Source organism: Pogonomyrmex barbatus, unplaced genomic scaffold, assembly GCF_055798465.1.
Source record: "Pogonomyrmex barbatus isolate J1 unplaced genomic scaffold, ASM5579846v1 scaffold11, whole genome shotgun sequence".
In the NCBI taxonomy this organism is placed as follows: Eukaryota; Metazoa; Arthropoda; class Insecta; order Hymenoptera; family Formicidae; genus Pogonomyrmex; species Pogonomyrmex barbatus.
In genome coordinates, this window is record NW_028297107.1 from 164,174 (window position 1) to 187,088 (window position 22,915).

At 27.3% G+C, this 22,915-nt stretch overlaps 2 protein-coding genes and 1 non-coding gene across 10 annotated transcripts; 2 read left to right on the forward strand and 1 right to left on the reverse strand.

The window, feature by feature from the left end:
• Positions 1–698: 698 nt before the first annotated feature.
• Positions 699–2,959, reverse strand: mRpS16 (mitochondrial ribosomal protein S16). 2 transcript variants are annotated; one of them, XM_011645700.2, is made up of 3 exons: positions 2,634–2,959; positions 2,099–2,348; positions 699–974 (listed from the first exon to the last, which is right to left on the reverse strand). In XM_011645700.2, the coding sequence occupies exons 1-3, from the start codon at positions 2,763–2,765 to the stop codon at positions 964–966; spliced, it is 393 nt and encodes a 130-aa protein (XP_011644002.1). In that variant the 5' UTR covers positions 2,766–2,959; the 3' UTR covers positions 699–963. The 2 variants fall into 2 exon arrangements, with proteins under 2 accessions (XP_011644002.1, XP_011644001.1); XM_011645699.2 differs by lacking the exon at positions 699–974 and having other exon boundaries at positions 1,377–2,348; positions 2,634–2,958.
• On the forward strand, positions 820–911 carry TRNAI-UAU (transfer RNA isoleucine (anticodon UAU)). Its single transcript is given in 2 exon segments — positions 820–857; positions 876–911. It is a non-coding gene; the product is annotated as a tRNA-Ile (tRNA).
• Positions 2,960–4,438: 1,479 nt separating the features above from the next.
• Positions 4,439–22,835, forward strand: Eps-15 (Epidermal growth factor receptor pathway substrate 15). 7 transcript variants are annotated; one of them, XM_089071244.1, is made up of 15 exons: positions 4,439–4,886; positions 5,396–5,440; positions 5,589–5,822; positions 5,903–6,175; positions 6,936–7,154; positions 7,220–7,413; positions 7,496–7,655; positions 8,989–9,030; positions 11,476–11,721; positions 12,262–12,324; positions 14,276–14,619; positions 14,699–14,870; positions 14,979–15,104; positions 15,929–16,240; positions 20,831–22,835. In XM_089071244.1, the coding sequence occupies exons 1-15, from the start codon at positions 4,860–4,862 to the stop codon at positions 21,572–21,574; spliced, it is 3,201 nt and encodes a 1,066-aa protein (XP_088927370.1). In that variant the 5' UTR covers positions 4,439–4,859; the 3' UTR covers positions 21,575–22,835. The 7 variants fall into 7 exon arrangements, with proteins under 7 accessions (XP_088927370.1, XP_088927371.1, XP_088927374.1 ...); XM_089071245.1 differs by having other exon boundaries at positions 7,253–7,413; XM_089071250.1 differs by lacking the exon at positions 4,439–4,886 and adding an exon at positions 4,989–5,176.
• The last annotated feature ends 80 nt before the right edge of the window (positions 22,836–22,915 follow it).

The following is a 22,915-nucleotide window of genomic DNA, read 5'->3' on the forward strand; positions in this document are numbered from 1 at the left end:
TATAGAAATAGACCGAACGCCTATTTCCGAAAAAGGTGAGGAAGAGGATAGGAATAAGAAATTTGAGAAAAGGAGTGATATCCCCAAGAGTAATATTAATTAGTTTTTAAAATATAATAAATATAATTCATCAGACGGGCGCTTGGAAGCTTGTTCTACAATACATCGTATGTCGGTGTCGCAAGCGCGCTATTAGAACTATCGCATTATTCTATCCTTAATTTACATATGATGAGCAATAAATATGAAATGATAGTGATAGTACTAATAGCGCGCTCCCCGAAAGCCGCAGCCATAATCATACATATTTATGATTAAAGGTATATGTATGAAATATATATCAATATTTTGCAATTATTTTTTTTTAACTTTTTGTAGAAGAAACATGATGCGAAAATTATCTATCTTAACTAATTAATTTTTTTTTTATGTCCTCATTAGTCTTACTATTATTTTTCTTATATCAGAAATTTTAGAAAAGAAAGAAACTAATATAAACTAATGTAAATATATGGACATATTTCGTGTATAATTTTATATATATATTTATATAGATTATATTATTATATATACATAGATTTATATATATTTGTGTTCTTGTATAAAAAATTTTGTACCGAGAATTCATTTAATTGTGAGATGAATGATCTAAATTAAACATTTTGTATCATATTTAAGTACATCCAGCACTTCCAGTATAAATTTGCGAAATCAATTTTTTTATTTATAAACATGTTTATATAAAATACATACATATGTATGATAGATGCATGTGTGTATACCATCAAGTCTATATAATAAGAAAACTAAAAATTGAAGTCCCCAGTGGCGCAATCGGTTAGCGCACGGTACTTATAAACAGTTCTCAGTGAGCAATGCCGGGGTTGTGAGTTCGAGCCTCACCTGGGGAACTTGCTTTTTTTTATTTTTAAGGCTTGGCTCTCTCATTGCAACTATATTGGTTTATGTGGGTCCTATACACAATAAAGAAACGGAAAATAAATTTGAATAAATTTTAGAAATAAAACTTAGAAGATTAAATATAACATAATGTACAATAGACACAAATAAGTATGAAATATAGATATTATATTTATTTGTGTCCATTTTGTGTTTAATCTTTATTCCTAATTATTTTCAAAATTTAATATATATTCCTGTTCCTTCATAATGTGTAAGGCCATAGGTGAGAAATGACATGCGGCAATTTTCTCATGACAAATCTCTGACGAAAATATTTTGTGCTGAAATTCTCTCTCAATTGACTTCACTATTGTTCAAAATTTTTTATTAAGAATATATATTAATACTTTATACATATTTCATAGTATTACATTAAATTTCATAGGGAAAATTAAGATTTATTTAAAAATGTATTCAGTAATCTTTCAATAATTTTTATTTCATTCTTCATCGAGTTCATAACGTATTATACATTCAAGGTAATATTGTGAAATATAAAGAAAGTTACTATTGAAATTTTAATTTTTGAAGTTACCATTGAAATATAAAGAAAGTACTATTGAAATTTTTTGAATTTTTATATATTATAAAATCTACCGAAAACTGCATATATTGATGGAATAAATGGGGTCAATTTCAGTAAAATATTTTTATAGTTTTATCTTTTAGTTTTTTTTCTAAAAAATAATGCTATACATCGCAAGGAAATTATTATTCCATGTCATTTCTTCCCTATGACATCATAAATAATACTATAGTAAAAATTTAAATCTGTAACTTATTAATTAAAATAGTTTAAACTTTAACTAAGATAGTTTAAACATTACTATATTTACATTTAGACATTTTTTTATTACATATGGTCTATAATGAGCAGTAGCAATAGTGGATGACTCTAAGCTGTAAGAAATTGATCAATCACAGTCGAGTGTGAGACGGATTATCAACTGTGATTGATTAATTTCTTACAGCTTACAACTCCACTATTGCTACTGCCCACTGTAGACAATGGATTACACTATATATAGTTTTTAACTACTTCACAATAATTTTATTAATATGTTATGAATATTGTACAAAACAAAAATCGCTACATGCAAGAATTATATTTTAGACGTTTGCGCTTGACATATACTTTCTTCAGCAGCAGTTGCTTTTATAATTCTGCGATTTCTCCATGCTCTCATATATGCTCTTGGATGAACAGGTAAAAACCCAGCAAGTCCTAATATATCTGCAACAGGTACAGATATCTGTGCTCCTTTAGCAATCCAATATTGTAATCTTTCAAAATTAAAAGATATTAATTTTTCATTGTGCACATTTGGAATGGGATCATAGACACCAACTTGTTCTATTGGTGGTCTTTTCTGCTGCTTTTTTACCTAAAAGATATAAATAAACAAGATATAAGAAAATACAAATGAAATGTTAAACAAGATGTAAATAAGATATATATAAACAAAATACAAGAAAATATAAATAAAGTATTAAAAGATATCTATAGATTAATTATTTATTTTTTAGCTCTAAATAAAGTGTTATATATTTTTGTTCTATCTTTCCTTAATACAGATTTTTCTCTCTCCAATTTTAAAAACGTATGAGCTATTGATAATTAAACTTAGAGTAGATCTATAATTACAAATTTTTGAAAGATAAATACTTACATCTATTACCACAATATGATAGAATGGTCTATTAGTGCAACCATAACGAACAAACCGTATTGCCTTACTGAACGGCGTAATAATACCTGTCCCAGATGAAGGATGCAGAGATAATCGAGGCAATCGAGGCATATTTCTTGATATTAAAAAATAATCATAACTTTCATACAATAACTTATTATAAGCGATGATTTTTTTTTTTATTTTTCCTATAAGCACAGAAGTATATTCAGCTATAAAAAAAAGCTATTTAACACAACTCCTCGATAAAGTAGTACATAAATTAGGTTAGAAAATATCAACCAATGGCTGCATTCAGCAGAGAAAGAGCCGTGACACATAAAAAAATTTAAGCAGTAAGCGAATTAGCCAATCACAGTCAAGAACGTAAGGCAGTAACATAAGCAAATCCATAAATGTCGGTCCACACTGTTATAGGTGATTTAAGAAGTAAGAAATTGACCAATCATAATCGAATATGAAAAGAATACTCGCTTATGATAGGTCAATTTCTTACGGCTTAAAGATCAAATACCTATTGTGGACCGAACTAACATTGATTTCCTTACTGCTTAAATTTTACTACTTAAGTTTTTTTTGTGTGCCCCGGCCCTAAGTAGATCAGTGAATGTCATTGAGTTTTATAGGGTATGGTCAGACTCTTACTACAAATGCTTTAAAGTATTTTTTGATTGGTGCATCAATAAAATTTTTTGTTTTGATTAGACAATCAAACGCTTCGGAGCATCTGTAGTGTTACATTGACGTAGCCAATAGTATACTGGAGTGAGCCTTCAAGGAGTGGGATGTCTCACTTACTAAAAAAAAAGATAACGTGCGAGTTGGAATCGCTCTATTTGTCAAGAGATTCTCAGATTGGTTAATATTATTCTACTATCATAAGGTTAACCAGTAAGTACACTGTAGAAAAGAAATAAAGATTCCAACTTAGGAATGAGGTCCGTTTGATCACGTTGCAATTAATCACTAGCCACTCAGAGTGTTTGAACAGAGAAAAATCTCTAGGCATCAGCCTAGTGTGAGTGGCTGTGGTCAATCGCAACGTGATGCTCCCTAACTTTAGTGTGCCCGTCCTTTTCTCCTAGGGATAGCTCACTCCAATATACGATGCTTTCCATTTAGTGACACAAGTCGACACAAGTATCATTTTGTCCTTGTTAATTATTGAAAACCAAGAAAAATAGAACGATACTTGTGTCGACTTATGTCACTAAATGGAAAGTACCCTATAGGGCTACGTCCGGAAACACCAATCGAATGACTCCGTGTATCGTTTTATCCTTGTTGTTTACCAAATATTAAACAAAGATAAAATGATACACGGGAGTATATACGGATATTTCTTTTCTATATCAAGAGTTTGTGGACATAGTACGGACTAAAATACGATTTTATCGGCAATGTCACAATACCGACGGAGGACATATTGTAGTACAGACTTTACAACTTTTCTACTTGTCTTCATTATTTATATTAAGTTCTTCTTTCTTGTTAAGTTTTTCTTTAATCTTTACATTTTTTTAATTAGATATTTTCTTCCGCAATCTAATACATGTTCGCAAATTTTTTTTTTGATGCGTATTTTTTATATTAATATTCGCAATATCCCCATACATTTTTCTTCTTGTTATTAAGCGGAAAGAAATCAATTTATATTAAGCGGAGTTGCGCATGCGCATTATTCGACCAATAAAAATGGGATACACTCTTTCCTTTTTGAGATTACTCCCTTCAACCATATATTAAGATTATACTCCATCCCTATATTCCTACATTCGGTAATGATAATTGGTCTTTAGATCTCTAATTGGTCGTTAGATCTCTAAATTTAACGAATTATTTAACTATTGTGTAACTGTGTGTTCACTGTACACAACCAAGCGGTTGTATCGCTGGATGCACCTATAAAAGTTTGTGATAATAGTCTGTATATATATTTTAAGTGACACTATAGTTTATGGCAAACTATTGTGATTCGATGCGTGTCTTATAAACCGTTTCTTTAAAAAATTTCTTTTGTCATCGTGTATTTGTCGATTTTAATTTCACAATTAGAGAGGCTAAAACTGCAATAGTCTATCGGAGTGTCTTACAGGTTTTGATTAAAAGTCATATCATCAAGTCTGCGAAATGTTAGACAAAATTGTTAATATCATAAGCTATTGATTCAGAGTCTGATTGGTTAAGCCAGTGCTTAATGCAAGTATGGCCGCCCTGCCATCACCTACGCAGGTATATTGCAATTTTGACGACTTACGAGGATATAAGTTTGATATGACTCGCGTGCGTCACGAAGATTTATTCCTGTAAAATTTCATGACTTCATGATTTGCGTTTAATCGTCGCATTAATCGCCGAATTTTTCGCCTTCATCACGATAGCTCGGGCGTGATTCAAGGCATTTTCTCTTCGATAACGAAATATCATTTTCCGCGAATATTTCAGTGAATGATTATTTGTTTGAGAAAAAAACATTTTTGTCTTATCGATGCGTGACATTGTAACAGAATGATTTTCTTTTGGTAATCCATATGTCTTTGGTTATCCATATATCTCTACGAATAGACAGAGCATTATTTTCGTTACATTTTTGTTTCTGCTGATTATTTTCTTATCTATGCAAATTATTAATATTGACACTAATGTAACACTATTACATAATTTTATAATAATTATTCATATTATTAAAGTTTATCATATCTGGTAAAAAATACATTCGAGTTTTTGTTATTTTCTTATAGGTGGCTGGAAGCCATACCGCGATATATGAAGCTTATTATAATCAGGTATATTATTTATAGAAAAAATATTTATAAATATGTCAAAAGTCATAATGTAAAATATATATATATATATATATATATGTAGATATATATATTATATATAATACATATATGTATATATATATATATATAATTATATATATATATTTAGGTTGATCCTAAAGGATATGGACGGATTGAAGCGATGGATGCTGCAAGATTTCTCAAAAAGTCTCAGCTAAGTGACGTTATTCTAAGTAAAATATGGGATATGGCTGATCCACAATCACGGGGTTCTTTAGATAAATCTGGTTTATTTGTTGCATTAAAGCTATGTGCATTAGCCCAGACAGGAAAGGATTTGAATATGTCTAATTTAAGCCTTGAATTGCCACCACCAAAAATGGTAAATTTATATATATTTACCATTTATGTTTTTACGATTGGTTTTTACAAATGTTGCATTTTTTTTTTTTTTTATTTTAGGGAGATATTCCAGTTGTTCCGCAAAAGACTATCACCAATGCTCTACCTGTAATAACATCTGTTAACAATGGAGATTGGTCAATTAATCCTACAGAACGAGCAAAATATGATCAGCTTTTTGATAGTTTACAACCATCTAATGGATATATATCTGGAAATAAAGTAAAAGGTGTTCTTATGGATAGCAAACTTCCTTTGGACACTCTTGGTAAGATTTGGGACTTAGCAGATATGGATAAAGATGGTATGCTGGATAGACATGAATTTGTGGTTGTAAGTATTATTATTTTTTCATTCGTGCCAAATTTTTTTATAAAGAATGATCCATTTAAATTGAACATGATGAATATTTTACTTATTTTTATGAAGATTAATTGATATAAGAAAGATATATAGTCACTTTAAAAAAATTATGCAATTAACAACGTGCAAGTATATACTTTTTTTTTAATACAACTACATGATTCTTCTACATTATTTAATTTGTTTCATTATTCTATGCATAATAGTTAAGATAGAGTTATCAAAAAATGAATAGTTACAAGATATATGTCAGAATATGCCAGAATAAAGTATAACATATCTTGTAAACTATTAATTTTTTAATAATTATATCTTAACACTTTTATATGTAGAATAATTAGAGGAACCATGTAAAAAAAATCACAATTCCATTTAAAAAAGTAGAGGAGCCCTTTATATTCTTTCAGCACTTCTATCTAGGAGAAAAAAAATGTGATCAAAATATGTCGTAATCTCTCAAAACCATTTCACTTTTATTTGAAACATTTCGTATCAAAAATAAATATTCAAGGTGTTCGATTTAAGTGAATCATTCTATTTATGTTATGGTATAATTATAAAAATAATATAATAGTATAGTATTTAGTATTAGTATTAATATTTTAATTTTAAATGTTTCACCGAGATATATTTTGGATAATAAATGTTATTGTATTTATTATTTTCCACAATAGAATGACGATAAAGAAAAATTTATCAATTAAGTTTACTTTTTTATCTATTTAATTAGGCCATGCATCTTGTATATAAAGCATTGGAAAAATATGCAATACCAAGTGTGCTTCCTCCAGAATTAATGCCACCTGGTAAACGGAAAGACATTCCTAAAACTAAATCTCCTATATTAATGGACATGGCAATTGTGACATCACCATCATCGCAATCATCATCTATTCCACCTTTACAAAATACAGCTGTAAAGAGCTTGACGGGGTTGGAGGCTGTAAAAGTATTTATCATTTGAATTGTAATTTAAAAATTTATAATATTTATTACATTCCTGCATTATTTAAGACTGCCAATACTTTTTATACTACATATTCTCAGACAAATACACAACAATGGGTAGTTTCGGCTGAGGATCAAATAGCTGCAGAGAAATTATTTTTACAAGCTGACATGGATAGGGATGGATTTGTCTCTGGTTTAGAAATCAAAGATGTCTTCCTTCAAAGTGGACTTCCACACCCTGTATTAGCCCATATATGGTAAGAACAATATCATTTAATCACGGATAATTTATTAAAATTTATCAATAATGATATTAATGGAAAGATTTTAATAAATTAGGAGTTTGTGTGATATTTGTCAAAGTGGAAAATTAAATAAGGAACAATTTGCCATAGCTATGTGGCTTATCAAACAAAAACTCAATGGCATAGATCCTCCAGCAAGTTTAACTCCTGAAATGATACCGCCTTCTATACGGAAAGCTGGGGAAACTATAGTGGTAATTTTATTAAAATATATTTTTTCTCACTTATAATATATTTAAAGCAAGTTCATTCCATTCTTCTTGCATGCATGTATCTATATTTATCTTACAAATTATTAACAATAAGCAGTTTAATTTATATAACATTTATGAACTTATTGATATGTTGTATATGGAATTTGTTTTTTGAATGCTCTCCAAAACATTATTAAAACTACACTAATTATGATTATGGCACCAATGATGATAATATGGTGATTCAATTTGAATTCTGTTTCTCCAACTACATTTAATTTTATTATTCCAGCAATTTCATTATTTTGCCAACAACTAATAATAAAAAAGCTTTTAAGTTATTGTATTATTACTCAATTGTTAATAAATTTACCTGTATATATTAGTATCTTCAAATTTTAGAGATTCAAATAATATTTGCATTTGAGGATTAATATAAATTCTTCCATTTGATTGGAGTTTGATGAGAGATGGAATTATCTTTTTATTATTAATTCTCCAAATAATGGGAATATCCGCATTCAGTGTTCTAAAATAGCATATTACTTTTTATATTTATCTCTAATGAAACAAAATTAAAATTCTTATTTGCTATAAGTTTACCCTGGACAAACAAGTTTGACTTTTTTATTATATTTTTCATAAATTACGTTATGTATAATTGATGCTAATGGTTTGGGTATGTTTTGAATCATAGAAAATATACCAGCACTATTATTTGCGCTTTCTAGAATATTGCCTTTTTCATCACGTATCTCAAATATAATGTTTTTCTGACATTTTTTCTATTACAAAAGTAATGTTTATTTTAATTGTTTGCCTCTACACATTTAAATTTATTATTGCAATCATATTAGATTATGATAGTAGTACATTGTGTATATCTTTTTTGTACTGCATAATGAAATAATTTCTTTGCATATTAATATTATGTTTATATACATTGATAAAATATATGGAAAATTATCTTTCTGTTTTAATTTTTAACTTCCTTCAATAGAATTACTATATAATGTCAAATTTAAATGAATAGTTATAAAAACTTAATTTCTATTAAAAATTTAAGACATGTATGTATTATATGTTTATTTAATATTGGGTAAAAATTATCTTTTTAATTATTAAAAAAAAATTTTTGACATTTTTCTGATTTACTTGAATATGAACATTGTACGCAAAATAACTAATTTATCAATAATAAGAAAAAGATTTATAATTTCTTCCTTTAATATCATAATTTAATATGGCTGCAGTAGAATGTTATATATATTACTTAATATACATACTTTGCAATAACGTTTCATAATTTCAGTTTTTCTATTTTCGATAACAGGAATTAGTCGCACTTCCTTTGGAAGAAGTCTTGATTTACATGGTAATTTGTTTTTAAATAACAGAAACGTCGTTTTTAATTGATCTTTTAAAGTTGTATTTGTTATATTTGTGTGTATTGTATTTTCATATATTGAATTCCATTCATATTTTTTGGCTTAAAATTAAACAAGAGTCTTGACGAGAGAAAACTTAAAAAAAAATTTGACTTTTTTCTTACCTTTCTTTATATCTTGCTCCAAATGTCGTATTTCATTCATTGTTGATACACTTTTATCAACAAGATATCTCTGCTCTGTCTTTACGAGAGAAACTGTGCAATAACCATATCGCAATTTTATTCCAACTATGTCGCATGCGGAGCAAGGACTCCATGTTGTCCAAGTAGTATAAATCTTTAACTCATATTCCCGCACATTTTCCAGTGCTGTTTGTAATGCATGAGATGTTCTGTTTGAATATACATTTGTCGTCTCCGAATCACAATCAATATATAGATAATAAACCGATCCCATAGTATTTTCTATTTCGCACCAATATATTCCTGCTTGTTCTAACTGAGAATTAATATTATGCATACTAATATTTATGTTAATGTTATTGGAAAGTTCTATTTAATAATAATATTAATTATTAATTTATATTAAAAAATCTGCATGTGTCACTTTTCATAATTATATATCATATATTATCTAAATTTATACTTTGACATTGTATATGACGATATATCGATTATCTGGTGAATTGACAATATGATCTGTATCCTGCAACATACTTTCAGTATTGCCGCTTTCACTGGTACGATTAAAATGCCATTCTATTAAAGTCATGTGCATCTCTATCGGCGAGATACAAATTTTGCATTCTAAACTGTAAACCAATTTGTTTCTTTTATCATAATAATGTATTGCAAATTTTGATTTTTTTTTTTTTTTTTTTTTTTTTTTTTTTTTTTAATTTAATAATCATACATTACGGATGTTCCTTCGAGTGCAATGAGTGCGCTTGGATAGATGATTCTGTCACGCCTCATATTCGCATATGTTTTCTTCAGACATTCATAATAATCTAGCCATTGCTGTCTATGTAGGTGTCTTAAGCTTTCGTTAGCTCTTGGATATTCATATTCATCGATATTTAGAAACATTTTGTTATCTTATGATAATTATGATTACAATTATACATTTATGATTTGTAATTACATTTATACATTAAAAGTTCGTGTATCTAATTCTCTATGCATGATTAAATCTATGCCTACCGTATTTGCCATTAAATATTTTATTAAATTTTTTTTGTAATTCTTCATTTTTATTTAAGTTTGATCGCAATAAAGTTAAAGATACGTTACTCAAGTAATAAATTAAGATAAACATTACACATATTTTCATCATTGTGTAACAACATTATGCTGTCATTTTATACCATGTTATATAAGTAAAGGCGTGAAGTATAACATGGAATAAAATGACAGTATAATATTGTTTATATATGTGTATTCGTTGCGACAGTTATATGTACATATATGTATGAAACAAAAGTAATGCAAACAAATGCAATTTTTTTAGTAATAGTTTTTATAGGTCTATAATCGTTTAAATTTTTTTTTCGATGAACATCTGATTTGATTTTGTATGAATAATATAAAACTTCCTAAAAATTGTATCTACTTATATTAATTCGTATGTAATTTCCTCAATGAAAATTAGATTTAAACAAGAACACATGAGATGATTGAGAATCATGGCTCATTATGCGTATCTTGTAGGCATATGATTTTGAAAGCAAGTACAAAAAAACGCAACAATTATGCGAGAATTTACAAACTACAAATTTTATAACAATTTTATATTTATATAACTTGTAACATACAATTTACGAAATCAATAAATTTCAGTAAATAAATCTCAAGATTTTAACAAATGTACTAAATAATGTATGAAATATTGTATAGATTTATGTGTTGGAATTATACTACATACTGTTTTTTATGTCAAAATTAATAATCTGAATATTGTTAAGGCTCCTGCCAATTCGCAGAAGCAATAAAATTTTTGCAAAATACATTATAATTAAAATATTTTTTCGATAAAATAGTGTTTGCAATTGATAGGAATTGTGGCTTTGTCCTTAAGTATAATTTATATTTCTAGATACGTATTATTTAGTTACTGAAGTAAAAAGAGAGTTTTTGATATATTTTATAAATCTATTTTACCAATGTAAACATTATTTTACTGAAAAATATTTTTATTTCAATGTATTTTACAAAAATTTTCAATATCTTTTCGTCCTTGATATAATTTTAAATGATCGCAGTAAATTAATATGAGTTTTAAAATAATTGAAATTTTTATAACTCTTATATCATCTTTCTTTTACAATAGAAATATATCTTAGAATAAAGCAAATACTACTTGTTTGATATATGATAGATATTACGACAATAATTGCATAATAATAATTAACATTCTTAAATATGCTGCAGGAAAACAATAACATATCAGGCTATTCAAATCCAGAGTTAGATATGATAAATAAAGATATAGCGGAACTCGTGCGTGAAAGGCAAAGCATGGAACAGGATATAGCACAAAAGGAGGCAGACATTAAAATAAAAAACGGGGAAATTAAAAGTCTTCAAAGCGAATTAGATACACTTGCGGCAACATTGAAACAACTGGGAAATCAGAAGGGTGAGGCGCAGAAGAGATTGAATGACTTGAAAGCGCAGGTAAACAGAAGTTTGATAATATATCGACTTATCGAATGTGCGTAGCATTGCTTTTTAGGCGTACTACATGCAATGCGCATATATAATTGTCGCTTGTAAGTTTTTATAAAATATGAAGCTAATTTTATAAATAGTCATAAATAATAATCAATAAATGCAATAAAGTAATATAAATATAAGCTATATTGCTCTTCGGATATATCAATATATTTTATTATGTGCAGATTATAGGTAGACAATAATATAATATCATCAATAATAACTATATTTTAATTTATTCTTTTGTTATTTTTTTGCTCATTGTTTTATATTTTCAAATACTATGAATCAATGATTATTTATTTTATATGTATAAGTGAGAGCAGGCGCGCAAGGGGCATTTATTGACATGCACTTACGACACAATCGTCTTTAATTAATAAATGTAAAAGATAAAGGAAGAAAAAAACATTTGAGAAATAAAAAAAATATGATTGATTATTCACTCAGGTTATATTATGTTTTTCTTTATGATTTTGTTTTATTATGTTTGGCTTATAGAAGGCTGAAGTAGATAGAGATTTGAGTGAAGTCGAAGAGAAGATTCAAAAGGAACTGAAGAAGGTACATAAAAAAATAACAGTATCGTGTGTTTAAAGTGGATCTTTATCTTTGCATATTAGAATTTTGTTTGGTATATCGCGATAGGAAATAAATTTTGGGTAAAATTTTCCTTTTCTTTTTTTAATAAAGTTATTATATTTTATTATTTTTCCACAAGAGATGTGTGTTTGTATGCGTGTTTGTGTGCGTGCATGTATAACGCGCGCGCGCGCGTGTGTGTGTGTGAGTGAGTGATTATACAAAATAGAATATTTTTATTCATCTGTACCAATATAAATTAACCCTAATCTCGGTTTAACTTATTTTTATCTTTTTTTAATTCTAAGAATGAAAAAAGATATAGAGTAATTTTAACTGAGATTAAAATTATTCAACATTAGTAGAAATAGATATTAAAATATTACAAACTATTATTTTTGAAAATGTCAATTAAAAATGTTTCAGATAAAAATTATTTAATAACAATAAGCAAGTTCGGTAATTCAACGACATGTAGTTCGCGATATAAGAATTTGCTTTAAATTTAATAATAATAATTTAACGAAAATCATTCGAAACCCTGTCCGCCGATTAATATGTGATTTGTTTTAAAAACATATATCGGCTTATTGTTTATTGTTATTTTTTACGGGACACTTGAAACATTCTTTCACATTATTTATCTGATTATTGCGATAAATATCTCTACATGCCTCAGTCGAGTGATTAAAAGACATTCGCATGAAAAGTGAATGATCCAAGTTCGAGTCCTAGCTGAGATGATATTTTTCGCAATAAGAATTTCTTTGAGTGCGGGGGGGGGATTAATTGATTTCAAATTTGATTATTATTCGATGTATTAAGAAGAGGGGAATCTAGGTATAACTAAAAAAGGTTACGTTGCAAGTTTTGTAATTTAATGACATGTGGTTCGTGATATAAACATTTGCTTTGAACTTATATATTATTAATTCAATCAAAAAAAATTATTTGATACTAAAATTCTATTCGCTGGTTAATGTCATCTATGATTTCATTTTAGAAATTATTTGGTTTAGGTATACAGGAAAAGAAAAGATAGGTAAATTAGTTTGATCTAGAGTGTCAAGAACATGTAAAATTTAAATTTATTAAATAAAGCTATATTTTTGGATGTTACTCCATTTGAATATTATACAATGCAAATTTTTTTTTTCTGTGGAATAAAATATCTTGTAAAATATTTATTTTTCGTTGTAAAATATTTCGTTTATTATTCTTTAATATTTTTGTGTAGAAATTAAATAGATCAATCGACATATAAAAAAATATATTTAAAAAAAATACATATAATTTTATACATTACAAATAGTATACTTTTTATAATGACTTTTCTAGACAAAAAGTTGTATCGATTAATGTATCGACAAATATAAGACTCTACTTAAAAAAAAAACTTATTTTTACATCATTTTTGTTCATAGTTAAAGTTAAATTAATCCCTAAATTATCCCTATCTTTTCTCTTTTTCCAAACCAAATAATTTTTATTTAAATTTTGTGTTTGTAGAATTTTATAGATGTGTATCTTGCGAAATAACACAGCTTTGTATGCAATATATAATATTGTTAATATCATTTATTTAATATTTTTTTTTGAAAATATTTTTTTATATTCAAATATATAAAATCTACAATTTTTTTTTACATATTTAAAACTGTACCTTTGTAGTATAAAATGTAAACAGATATAACTCTGACGTATCATTGGTGTCATGATTTGTTATATTCTTTCTTCTAATATACAAAATAATTATAGTACAATTAAAAAATATAAAATAAAATCAAAATGTAACTTTTTTATGTTTTCTATTATATAAATATAATAAATACAAGTATACTGTTTAATAACATTTATAAGTTTTATTACTCTTCACATTTATAAACGACGAAAACGAACAAAATTATTCACGAATTAATTTTATTTTATCAAGGTTGATAAACTTCGTCAACAAGCTGAAGAACAAGAATCAGTACTACGAGCTCAAGAAGAGGAGCTAAATTTTAAGAGGCAAGAGCTTGAAGGATTGAAACAGGAAGAGCAACAATTGGAACAGCAACAGAATAAAAATAGGGACCAATTAAATGAGCTGACGAAAAAGCTACAAGATACTCAATTAGAGATCTGTCAAGCAAAGGCAAAGATCACTCATTTGCAGGAACAACAACGTCAGATGAGCGATTCTATTGCACTTTATGATTCTGCACTCGCTGCAGGAGATTTGAATCTTGTACCTGATACTAGTCTACAATTTATACCTGAAATTGAAGATATAGAGTGTGTATTATCTAAAGATTACTTAAATCAAAATATCTTTTCATCCTTATAATATTTTTTATATATTTGAAAAAAATAGGTATGAGACAACTAAGAATATAGATGAAACCAAGGAAATGAAACTAGATGCAATTGGGACTTTAGATGGATTTGGAGATCAAGATCCTTTTGCATCGAATAAAGCCAAAGAAGCATTTAATGCACCAATATCTGATCCATTTGGAAACGCATTCTCTGCGCAGCAATCTAATGTAAGTTTCTATGTAATGTAATAAATATTTATGAGCAATATTTGTCTAAATTTTGATTTTTTATTCTGTAAAAACATGAGTCAAAATAATTAAAAAAATCTTCTGCAGAATGGTTTTACAGCAGATCCTTTTACTACATTTGATAATACCAATACAATGACAAAGCAAGATCCTTTTGATCCGTTTGGCAATGAAAAACGAGTAGAGAACAAAACACCTACAACTGCAACATTGGTATGTCAAATTCTTATTTGTGAACATTTAATAAAATGTATATATTTTTAAGGCTCGATTTTCTCATGGCCCAAAATGAGTTATATGACGTCAGAGACGAGAAATAACATGCAAAAAGTTTCTTCTTTCATATAGTTTTACTTTGTACTTTTCCCTTAAAAATATATTTTTATATTCTTAAAACTTGTAAAAAATACCAAAACATAAGATATCTGTCCAATAGATCACGTAAAAGTGTAAGCTATCAGAAACAACTAGACAACTTTAGTGATTTGATAATTTCTGATAGTTGAACATTGTATCATTATTTCAAGAATTATTTTACACTTTTATGTGATCTATTCTGGACAGATATCTTTTACTTTCCGATATTTTTTATAAGTTTTAAGAATATGAAAATATCATATTTGTAAGGAAAAAATATAAAACTATACGTAAGAAACTTTTTGCATATCATTTTTTCGCTTTTGACATAATTTAATATGCGAGGAGAAAACTTTAATATTTGATTTAATAATCTTGTTATATTTTTCTCAAACCTCTTATTTCCTCTTATTTCTTATAAAATTTGTACGTAATAAATGGAATTGCAAAATAGTATTAAAAAAAATATTGAAAATATAGAAATTATTAAAAATATGGAAATTTGTGCTGAATATATTTTGGCCTATATTCTGAACTTACTTTTAATGATAAAGTGCTTCTAAAAATTACGATTGGCTGAGAAGCCACATTTAAGGTATTTTTACCAATAAAACTGAAAGTTTAGAATATAAATCTTTGTTTTATCGAAATATTAAATAAGAAAATGATTTTTTGTTAAGAATACGAAAGATCCATTTGGAGAAGATCCTTTTGCAAATCTTCATGCTCCTCCTCGTCCGGAAAGTCCTAGTCCTGCTCTTCCACCAAAAAAAGCAAAGCAGCCACCGCCACGACCAGCTCCACCACGACCAAGTCAAGGTCCTACTGGTCCACTGAGAGCAGCGCCAGCACCTCCAACACCTTCACCCACTCCAGATCCATTTGCAAACGCAAATTCGGATCCATTTAGTGCTCAGCAAACAACGATTGATAACAATAATAGCTTTGCATCCTCTACTGGATTTGCCGACTTTACCAATTTCGATTCCAAGGTATGTATCTAATAGTGCACGTGTATATTATATAAATATATATATATATATATATATATATATATATATATTTATATATATATATATATATATATTTGTTATAGTTTTTAGACTTACTTTCTTCTCTCCTTATTTTCTTTTTATATTATTGCCTTTTAATATTATATTATTTTTTTATATTTCTTTTAATACGTAACATTTTTTTATAAAAAAAACAATTACTCATGAAAATTTAACAATTTTTTGTAATATATTATTATGTAATATATTATTTAGTAGGGATGTGATGGATATCCGCTAATTATCCAATATTTATCCGATTTATTTCATAATTCAGTCACAAATATTATATTTAAAATTTGAATTTTAAATGTCATGAAAAATAATGAATCGATAATGTATACAGTTTAAGATATATTGATAAAAATTAATTAGGTTAGTAAAATGTTTAGTGAAATATAAAGATGTCATTAAGATGCTTCGTCAAACTTATGGTTAAGCTGACTAAATATTATCGATGTTTGATTATTAATTGACATATAAAATGTGATATAAATTAAAAAGATTGTTAGTAAGACAGTAAATAATAGACAATATTCGACAGGTAAATTCTCAGACGCTTAATTTATTTTTTATTTTTTGAATTTATATATATAAATTCAAGATAAAAATGCTTATGTTACAAACCGTGTTAGTATTTTTAACGGATTTTAACATAACGATTTAAAATCAAAACTAAATTTCTTCTTTTAATAAATTGACAATTCAATATGATACCAATTACTCCCTTTTTTTTCACGAGGAAAAAAAGATTGAATAATCAAAATAATGCGTTTATTATATATTTTTTAAGTATTTTATATTTTTATAAAAAATATGAATATGTTTCTGCAAATTATCTCTCGAAGTAATCTGTTTCTATTTTTTACATAAATAGCTGTTGCGATATTCAAGTAAAATATACATATAACTCTTATTAAAAGTTCTATTTTTTTATTGTATTGTTAAATTCATTTTTTCAATCTTTTTATGTAAATATCAGATAAAATTCGATTATCCGGTTATTTGATAAATACATTTGACAATAAATGCTGAATTATTCGATATTTGATGATTTGACAAATTCATTATCCAACACATCCCTATCATTTAGTTATATGACTTGAATATACGAGTGATACATGAGTGAATTTTACAGATAAATCTAGAAAAGATTGCTTTATAATATTTATATATAAAAGATGATTGCTGGTAATACATCTAAATAACTTGTAAATGATAAAGTTTTAATCAGATTTCAAATAATTTCAATCAATATATATTATATGTTTCATCTGTGCTTAATAAAAATTACAGTGAGAATTAAATTCACTGCTTATATAAATTTATTTTTCTTGAATAAAATTGCTTCTAATATTAGCACATTTGCTGAGACAGATAAGATTGAATTAATAGAGATATTTTTTGAACTTTAAAATGTTGTGCTTTTGTGTCATTTGCTTTTTTCGCACCTCCATTCATGAAAAAGAATCGTTTGATTAAAACAAAAAAAAAACAACTTTAATCGTTTATTTTTTAAAATTTAAAATTATTCAAAGATTCGCGATGCACGAGAAAATATCTAAAATAAGTGTTCTCTTTCCATTTTTGTTTAAAATAACAGTAGATTGTTATAAAAATATCTTTTGTGATAATTTTAGGTTGCTAGCTCGTAGCGGTGCAAATTTAAGATAATACAATACGAATGTAACATTGCTCCTCCTCCCTTCTTCTCTTTTCAGGATTATTTTGGCAATATTCATTCCGGAGGACAATGGAAATCTAATCTTCGTTCTTTTTCTTCTTTATCGCAAATTAAATCTGTTTTTCGCTCCTCTGCTTCTATTACAAGTTATTGAGCTTCAACTCTATCTATCTTCCTTCGGTCATCCAAAATTTCTAGCCGAATCTCAATAGATCTCATTGAAGTTACATGAAAAACTAAAAAGTAGATTAGAATTGTGTTTTTTATGTGCTTTTAAAAACATTGACTTATCCATTAAGCAGATGTAGGTCAGAAAAGTCAATATATGTATTGTTGATACAAGTGTAAAGTGCCAATTAAAATACAGATAGCGGATCGGTTCTGGATTTAAAATGTTTTTCAATTTATGCTCTTTAAAAATATCCATAATATTTTTGTACTAATCCAATATTTTTTTAGGCTTATCCCTTCTAATCGATAAACCGTTTTGAACACCAATACTCATCAAACTTACAAAAATAAAATACCAATTAAAACACAGCCAATTTGCTGATTTTATATTTAAAATGTCTCTCGATTTATGTTTGCTTTTGCTTTTGCTTATTCCTTTCTAATCGATAAATCATTCCAAGTGCTATCTTTATTTCAACTGGCTCTTTATTCTGGTAAGTATTTGGAGAATACTAACATAGTTTATCGATTAGACAGAATAAGTACACAAATCTTGTCTTATTTTCAAAGCACATAAATTGAAAAACATTTTAAACCCAAAATCGATTATTATGTATACTTGAATGCTATGACATTTTATTCTTGTACCAATGATACATATCGACTTTTGTAGCCTATCTTAATTATTAGATAAGTCAGTTTTGTTAAATGTTTTAGAAAGCATATTAAAAGCATATAATTCCGATCTATTATCTATTTTTTAGTTCTACATGTTTAGTTCTACACAATTTAGATGAGGGTACTAACTTTCGTTAAATCTCAGTGCTTTCATTCTCAGTCATCATTTCTTGCTAAATTGCTCAAATACTTGCAAAAATCTAGACTAAAATACATAACTAGCACATGAAAAGCACTTAATCTCTAATGTTTTATCGATTTTTTATAGTGAGAAGGGTGCTTACGAATTTAACGGGGAAAAATGTTAATTTAATTTTTAATTTTAATTTATTGTATTGTATTAAATATCTAAGCCTAATTTTAAAAACTTGATGTTTCGATGCGGTAAGAAGCCGTAATAGAATTTTTCCCGTTCACTTCTATTTCTATTTTAGACTCAAGTGTCTTCGATCTCAAATATTGTTTTATCCAAATATCTGTTTATTTGCAAATGACACACAAGAAATCTCAATATGTCTTTTCTCGTTTATGATATCATGATTCAATATAACTAGTCAGAAGCCTTAAATGTGCGCATCGTGTGTATGTGCGTATCTCTATGTACATATGTGTACGCGCACATACACACATGTTGCGCAAATTATTCCAAATTTTATACTAGTGAAACATGTTTGGGGGATTGGAATTCACTTATCTATCAATCGATTATTTGCAAATAATTTGCTTTTCTAGAAATAAAATTATAGAAAAGTTTAAAAATCTGCTTCGTTAATCGTTAATATATAACAATATATTCATAAAATTCATTAATTTTATAATTGAATATATTATGATATTTACGTTTACTTTGATTCTTTTAGTAGATTAAGCAATAAAATATATATTATAAATTTATTGATAATTTTTTAACAGAATGTTATAAATGGCATTATTCGACATTAATGGCATTAGGGTAGACACTTGATATTTTCCTTTTTGAATTTATATAAATATAATGTTTTATAAGATAAATTTTATAAATTCACAAAATAACTTATACTCGCCAAATGTACCGTTATTTTTTAATGGATTTGCATCGTAGTGATTGAAACCAATATTGAAATAATAATATGTAAACAGTGATTCAAAACAATAGCTAAATTTTTCCCTTTAATAAATCATAATGTCATTTATTACATTCTGTCGACGTATAATACATTGATTTGTTCTTCACATCGTGATATTTTTATATTAATTTCTTTCTCTTTTTGAAAAAATATTAATATTTACATAAAATCAGTATTTAAAAAAATGTTTATTTTTTTAAACTTAATTTTTTTTCAATTTCAATAAAAAAATTAAAATAAAATTATTATAAAATATTACATCCAACTTTAATTATTCGCAAATTATTTGTTGTTAGAAGTAATTTTTCAAATCAATGTTACATATTATCAGAGAGGATGTATGTTATAATAATTATTTTTTCAACATTTACTTGTCTAATTATAATTAATCAATTATTATTAATCAATATGCAATTTTTTGAATGTTACATATTTTCTTGTTGGGTACTTATATCAACGTTTTAATTGTGTATTTAATTTTGTTTTATATTTAGGTAAACACTGCACGATTTTTTGAGTTTTCCTTCTATTGAGCTGCCTTCTGAAGTACATCTGCAAATTAATTTATCTTTCTTTTTAAGGGTTGTTTATATTATTGTTACACAAATATATTTGATTATTGTTGATCTTTTATTTTTTTTCTGCGAAATATTCGAATTACTGTGTTGAATTAATGTATAACGATATATAAGATTTTTACTTTATCATAGTCTTTTCTTGATAATATAATGTAATTCGAATATCTCGTAAAATTACAGCATTTTTACAGTTTTGTTTAATAAAAATAGGTCTAATGCAGCCAGCAGCCGGACGACAGTCGACGGTATCCGCGTTATTTTCTTCTACCTTTTCAGTAAAACAAAATTGACCAGTGACAAAAACCTGCTTCAGCCAGAACCGACGGCTAATGAAATGGCTCCACCAAGGCCGACAAGTAAAATCCACGTAACAATGGCGCAACCAAAGCTATCGGATTTCACAGAGGACCCTTTTCGAGATTACCGTTATGAAGATCCTTTCAATATAACGGACCCATTCGACGAGACGGAGGATTTAAACGCGAACAAGAGGAAGGGAACGGACAAAACAGATCCTTTCGGTTTTGACACGATTTCTGTATTCTCTGGTAAAAATACTTCGATTAAAGTTTTCGATAACGATTTCTCAAACGTTTTTTCATCCGCTAAAGGAAAAGTTGAAAAGAACAACATGAGCGACACAAACAGTTCAAGCAAATTCGATGTCGATTTTGGGAAAGTGTTTTCCGCCGATAATAAAAACGTTCAAAGCATTGAGGCTGATTTTTCTCAAGCGTTCACAAACATCAGAACAAAAACTGTTGATCTCGATGAGGCATTTTCGACTAAGGACACAAAGACCACCGCAATGCACGAATTAGATATAATGCACACCTTAAAATCTAATATCATCTATAATGACGAGAAAATCACAAACAATTTTGACAAAATGTGGAACAGTAATATAACTAATTTATCGGAGGAAGAACAGTTAGCGTGGGCAGAAAAACAAAGTATAAAAGCGGAAGAGGAGAGACTTAGGCGTAAGGAGAAAGAAGATGCTGAACTGGCTCTCGCTCTTGAATTGAGTAAACAAGAAAAGTCGGGAAATGTTTGAACTTTAATCGATGATGTTATTTCTTTGCATTTTCATATCACTGTGAACTTGTTAAATTGCATGACAAAGTTTTACATCTCAACATAACTTTACATAACAACGGCATTGCGCAAGCTTACATTATTACGCATTAGCATCACGTATAGAAGCGAAATGTAGATGCAGGTTATCAGATTGACAATAATGTCGGATATATAGATATTAGAAGTATTCAAAAGAAAAAGAGAAATTATTATGGCTTATATTATAAATGATGATTTCGGTTAATCGTAACTTTTAAAATTTCATATATTTGCTAATATTTTTTATGATTAAATTTGCAAAATTTCATGAAATAATTATTTTCCCATATTTTATTTTTATTCTCTTTTTTCTTGATCTATTCACGAATGCTGTCTTTTTGAGAGTGTTACGCGGTTCTAAGTTACGATTATACAAGTTACGATAATAAATAAAAAAATTAAACTATAAAAAATTCGTGTTGTTTATAAAAGTTATTCGATCAAAGCACGATAATATAATATCATTAAGCGTATCGTTATCAATATATATAAACGCCTATAGTAATCAAATATTACAAGATTTCGATCAATATTCGTTATACTAATCGCTCAGTATATGAGAATCTAAGTCACTTCACATCAGTCTTTAATAACTTCATGTCATCAAAAGGAAAAAAAAAAAGGAAAAAAAGCATTGTCAGTCAGAGTAAAGGTCCGTGACAATGTTTTATCTAATCCAGTCTTCAGTTTTAAAACGTTCCAAAGAATGTAGTATTCGAAGGAAGCATATGTGCTTGGCGAAAAGTGTTCTATTCTATAAGACTCGAAAACCAAACACAAATGATTACATCTATCTTGACTATATTGTAGTATCGTATAATTTCGACAACGACGTTGTATGTACTTCATATGATGTATATATTAACATTACAAGATATATTAAGTCACGATAATTCTCATTACATACATTTTTATTATCATTTGTATGTGTATGTGTGTGTATGTGTGTTTAGTTATAAATTAGTACACTTATACCATATGTAAAGACATGTGCTATATATCATTAATAATACCAGTGCAAAAAACTTACCTTAAATCGACCTGTATTATACATGTCTATTCAGTTCAACTTTTATGTGTTACGTAATTTTTGATTTTTTTTTTCTCTTTATATTTACCATATGTGTGTACATGAGTATGTCTCTCTATGTATGCGCTAAGAAAATTCCATTAAAATAAATGTACAATATTTTCAAATATTTATTACTTAGTTTATACACAGTTTTTTGTCTTGATTTATCTGTCTTGATCGTCGGGAGAGTGTTGTTAATATATACAG

Coding starts and splice junctions, on each gene's coding strand:
- Eps-15 (XM_089071244.1), top strand. CDS start 4,860: ATGGCCGCCCTGCCATCACCTACGCAG. Junction 9,031..11,475: donor AAGAAGTCTTGATTTACATG/GTAATTTGTTTT, acceptor AATATGCTGCAG/GAAAACAATAACATATCAGG. Junction 12,325..14,275: donor TTCAAAAGGAACTGAAGAAG/GTACATAAAAAA, acceptor TATTTTATCAAG/GTTGATAAACTTCGTCAACA.
- mRpS16 (XM_011645699.2), bottom strand. CDS start 2,765: ATGCCTCGATTGCCTCGATTATCTCTGCATCCTTCATCTGGGACAGGT. Junction 2,349..2,633: donor ATCATATTGTGGTAATAGAT/GTAAGTATTTAT, acceptor TATATCTTTTAG/GTAAAAAAGCAGCAGAAAAG.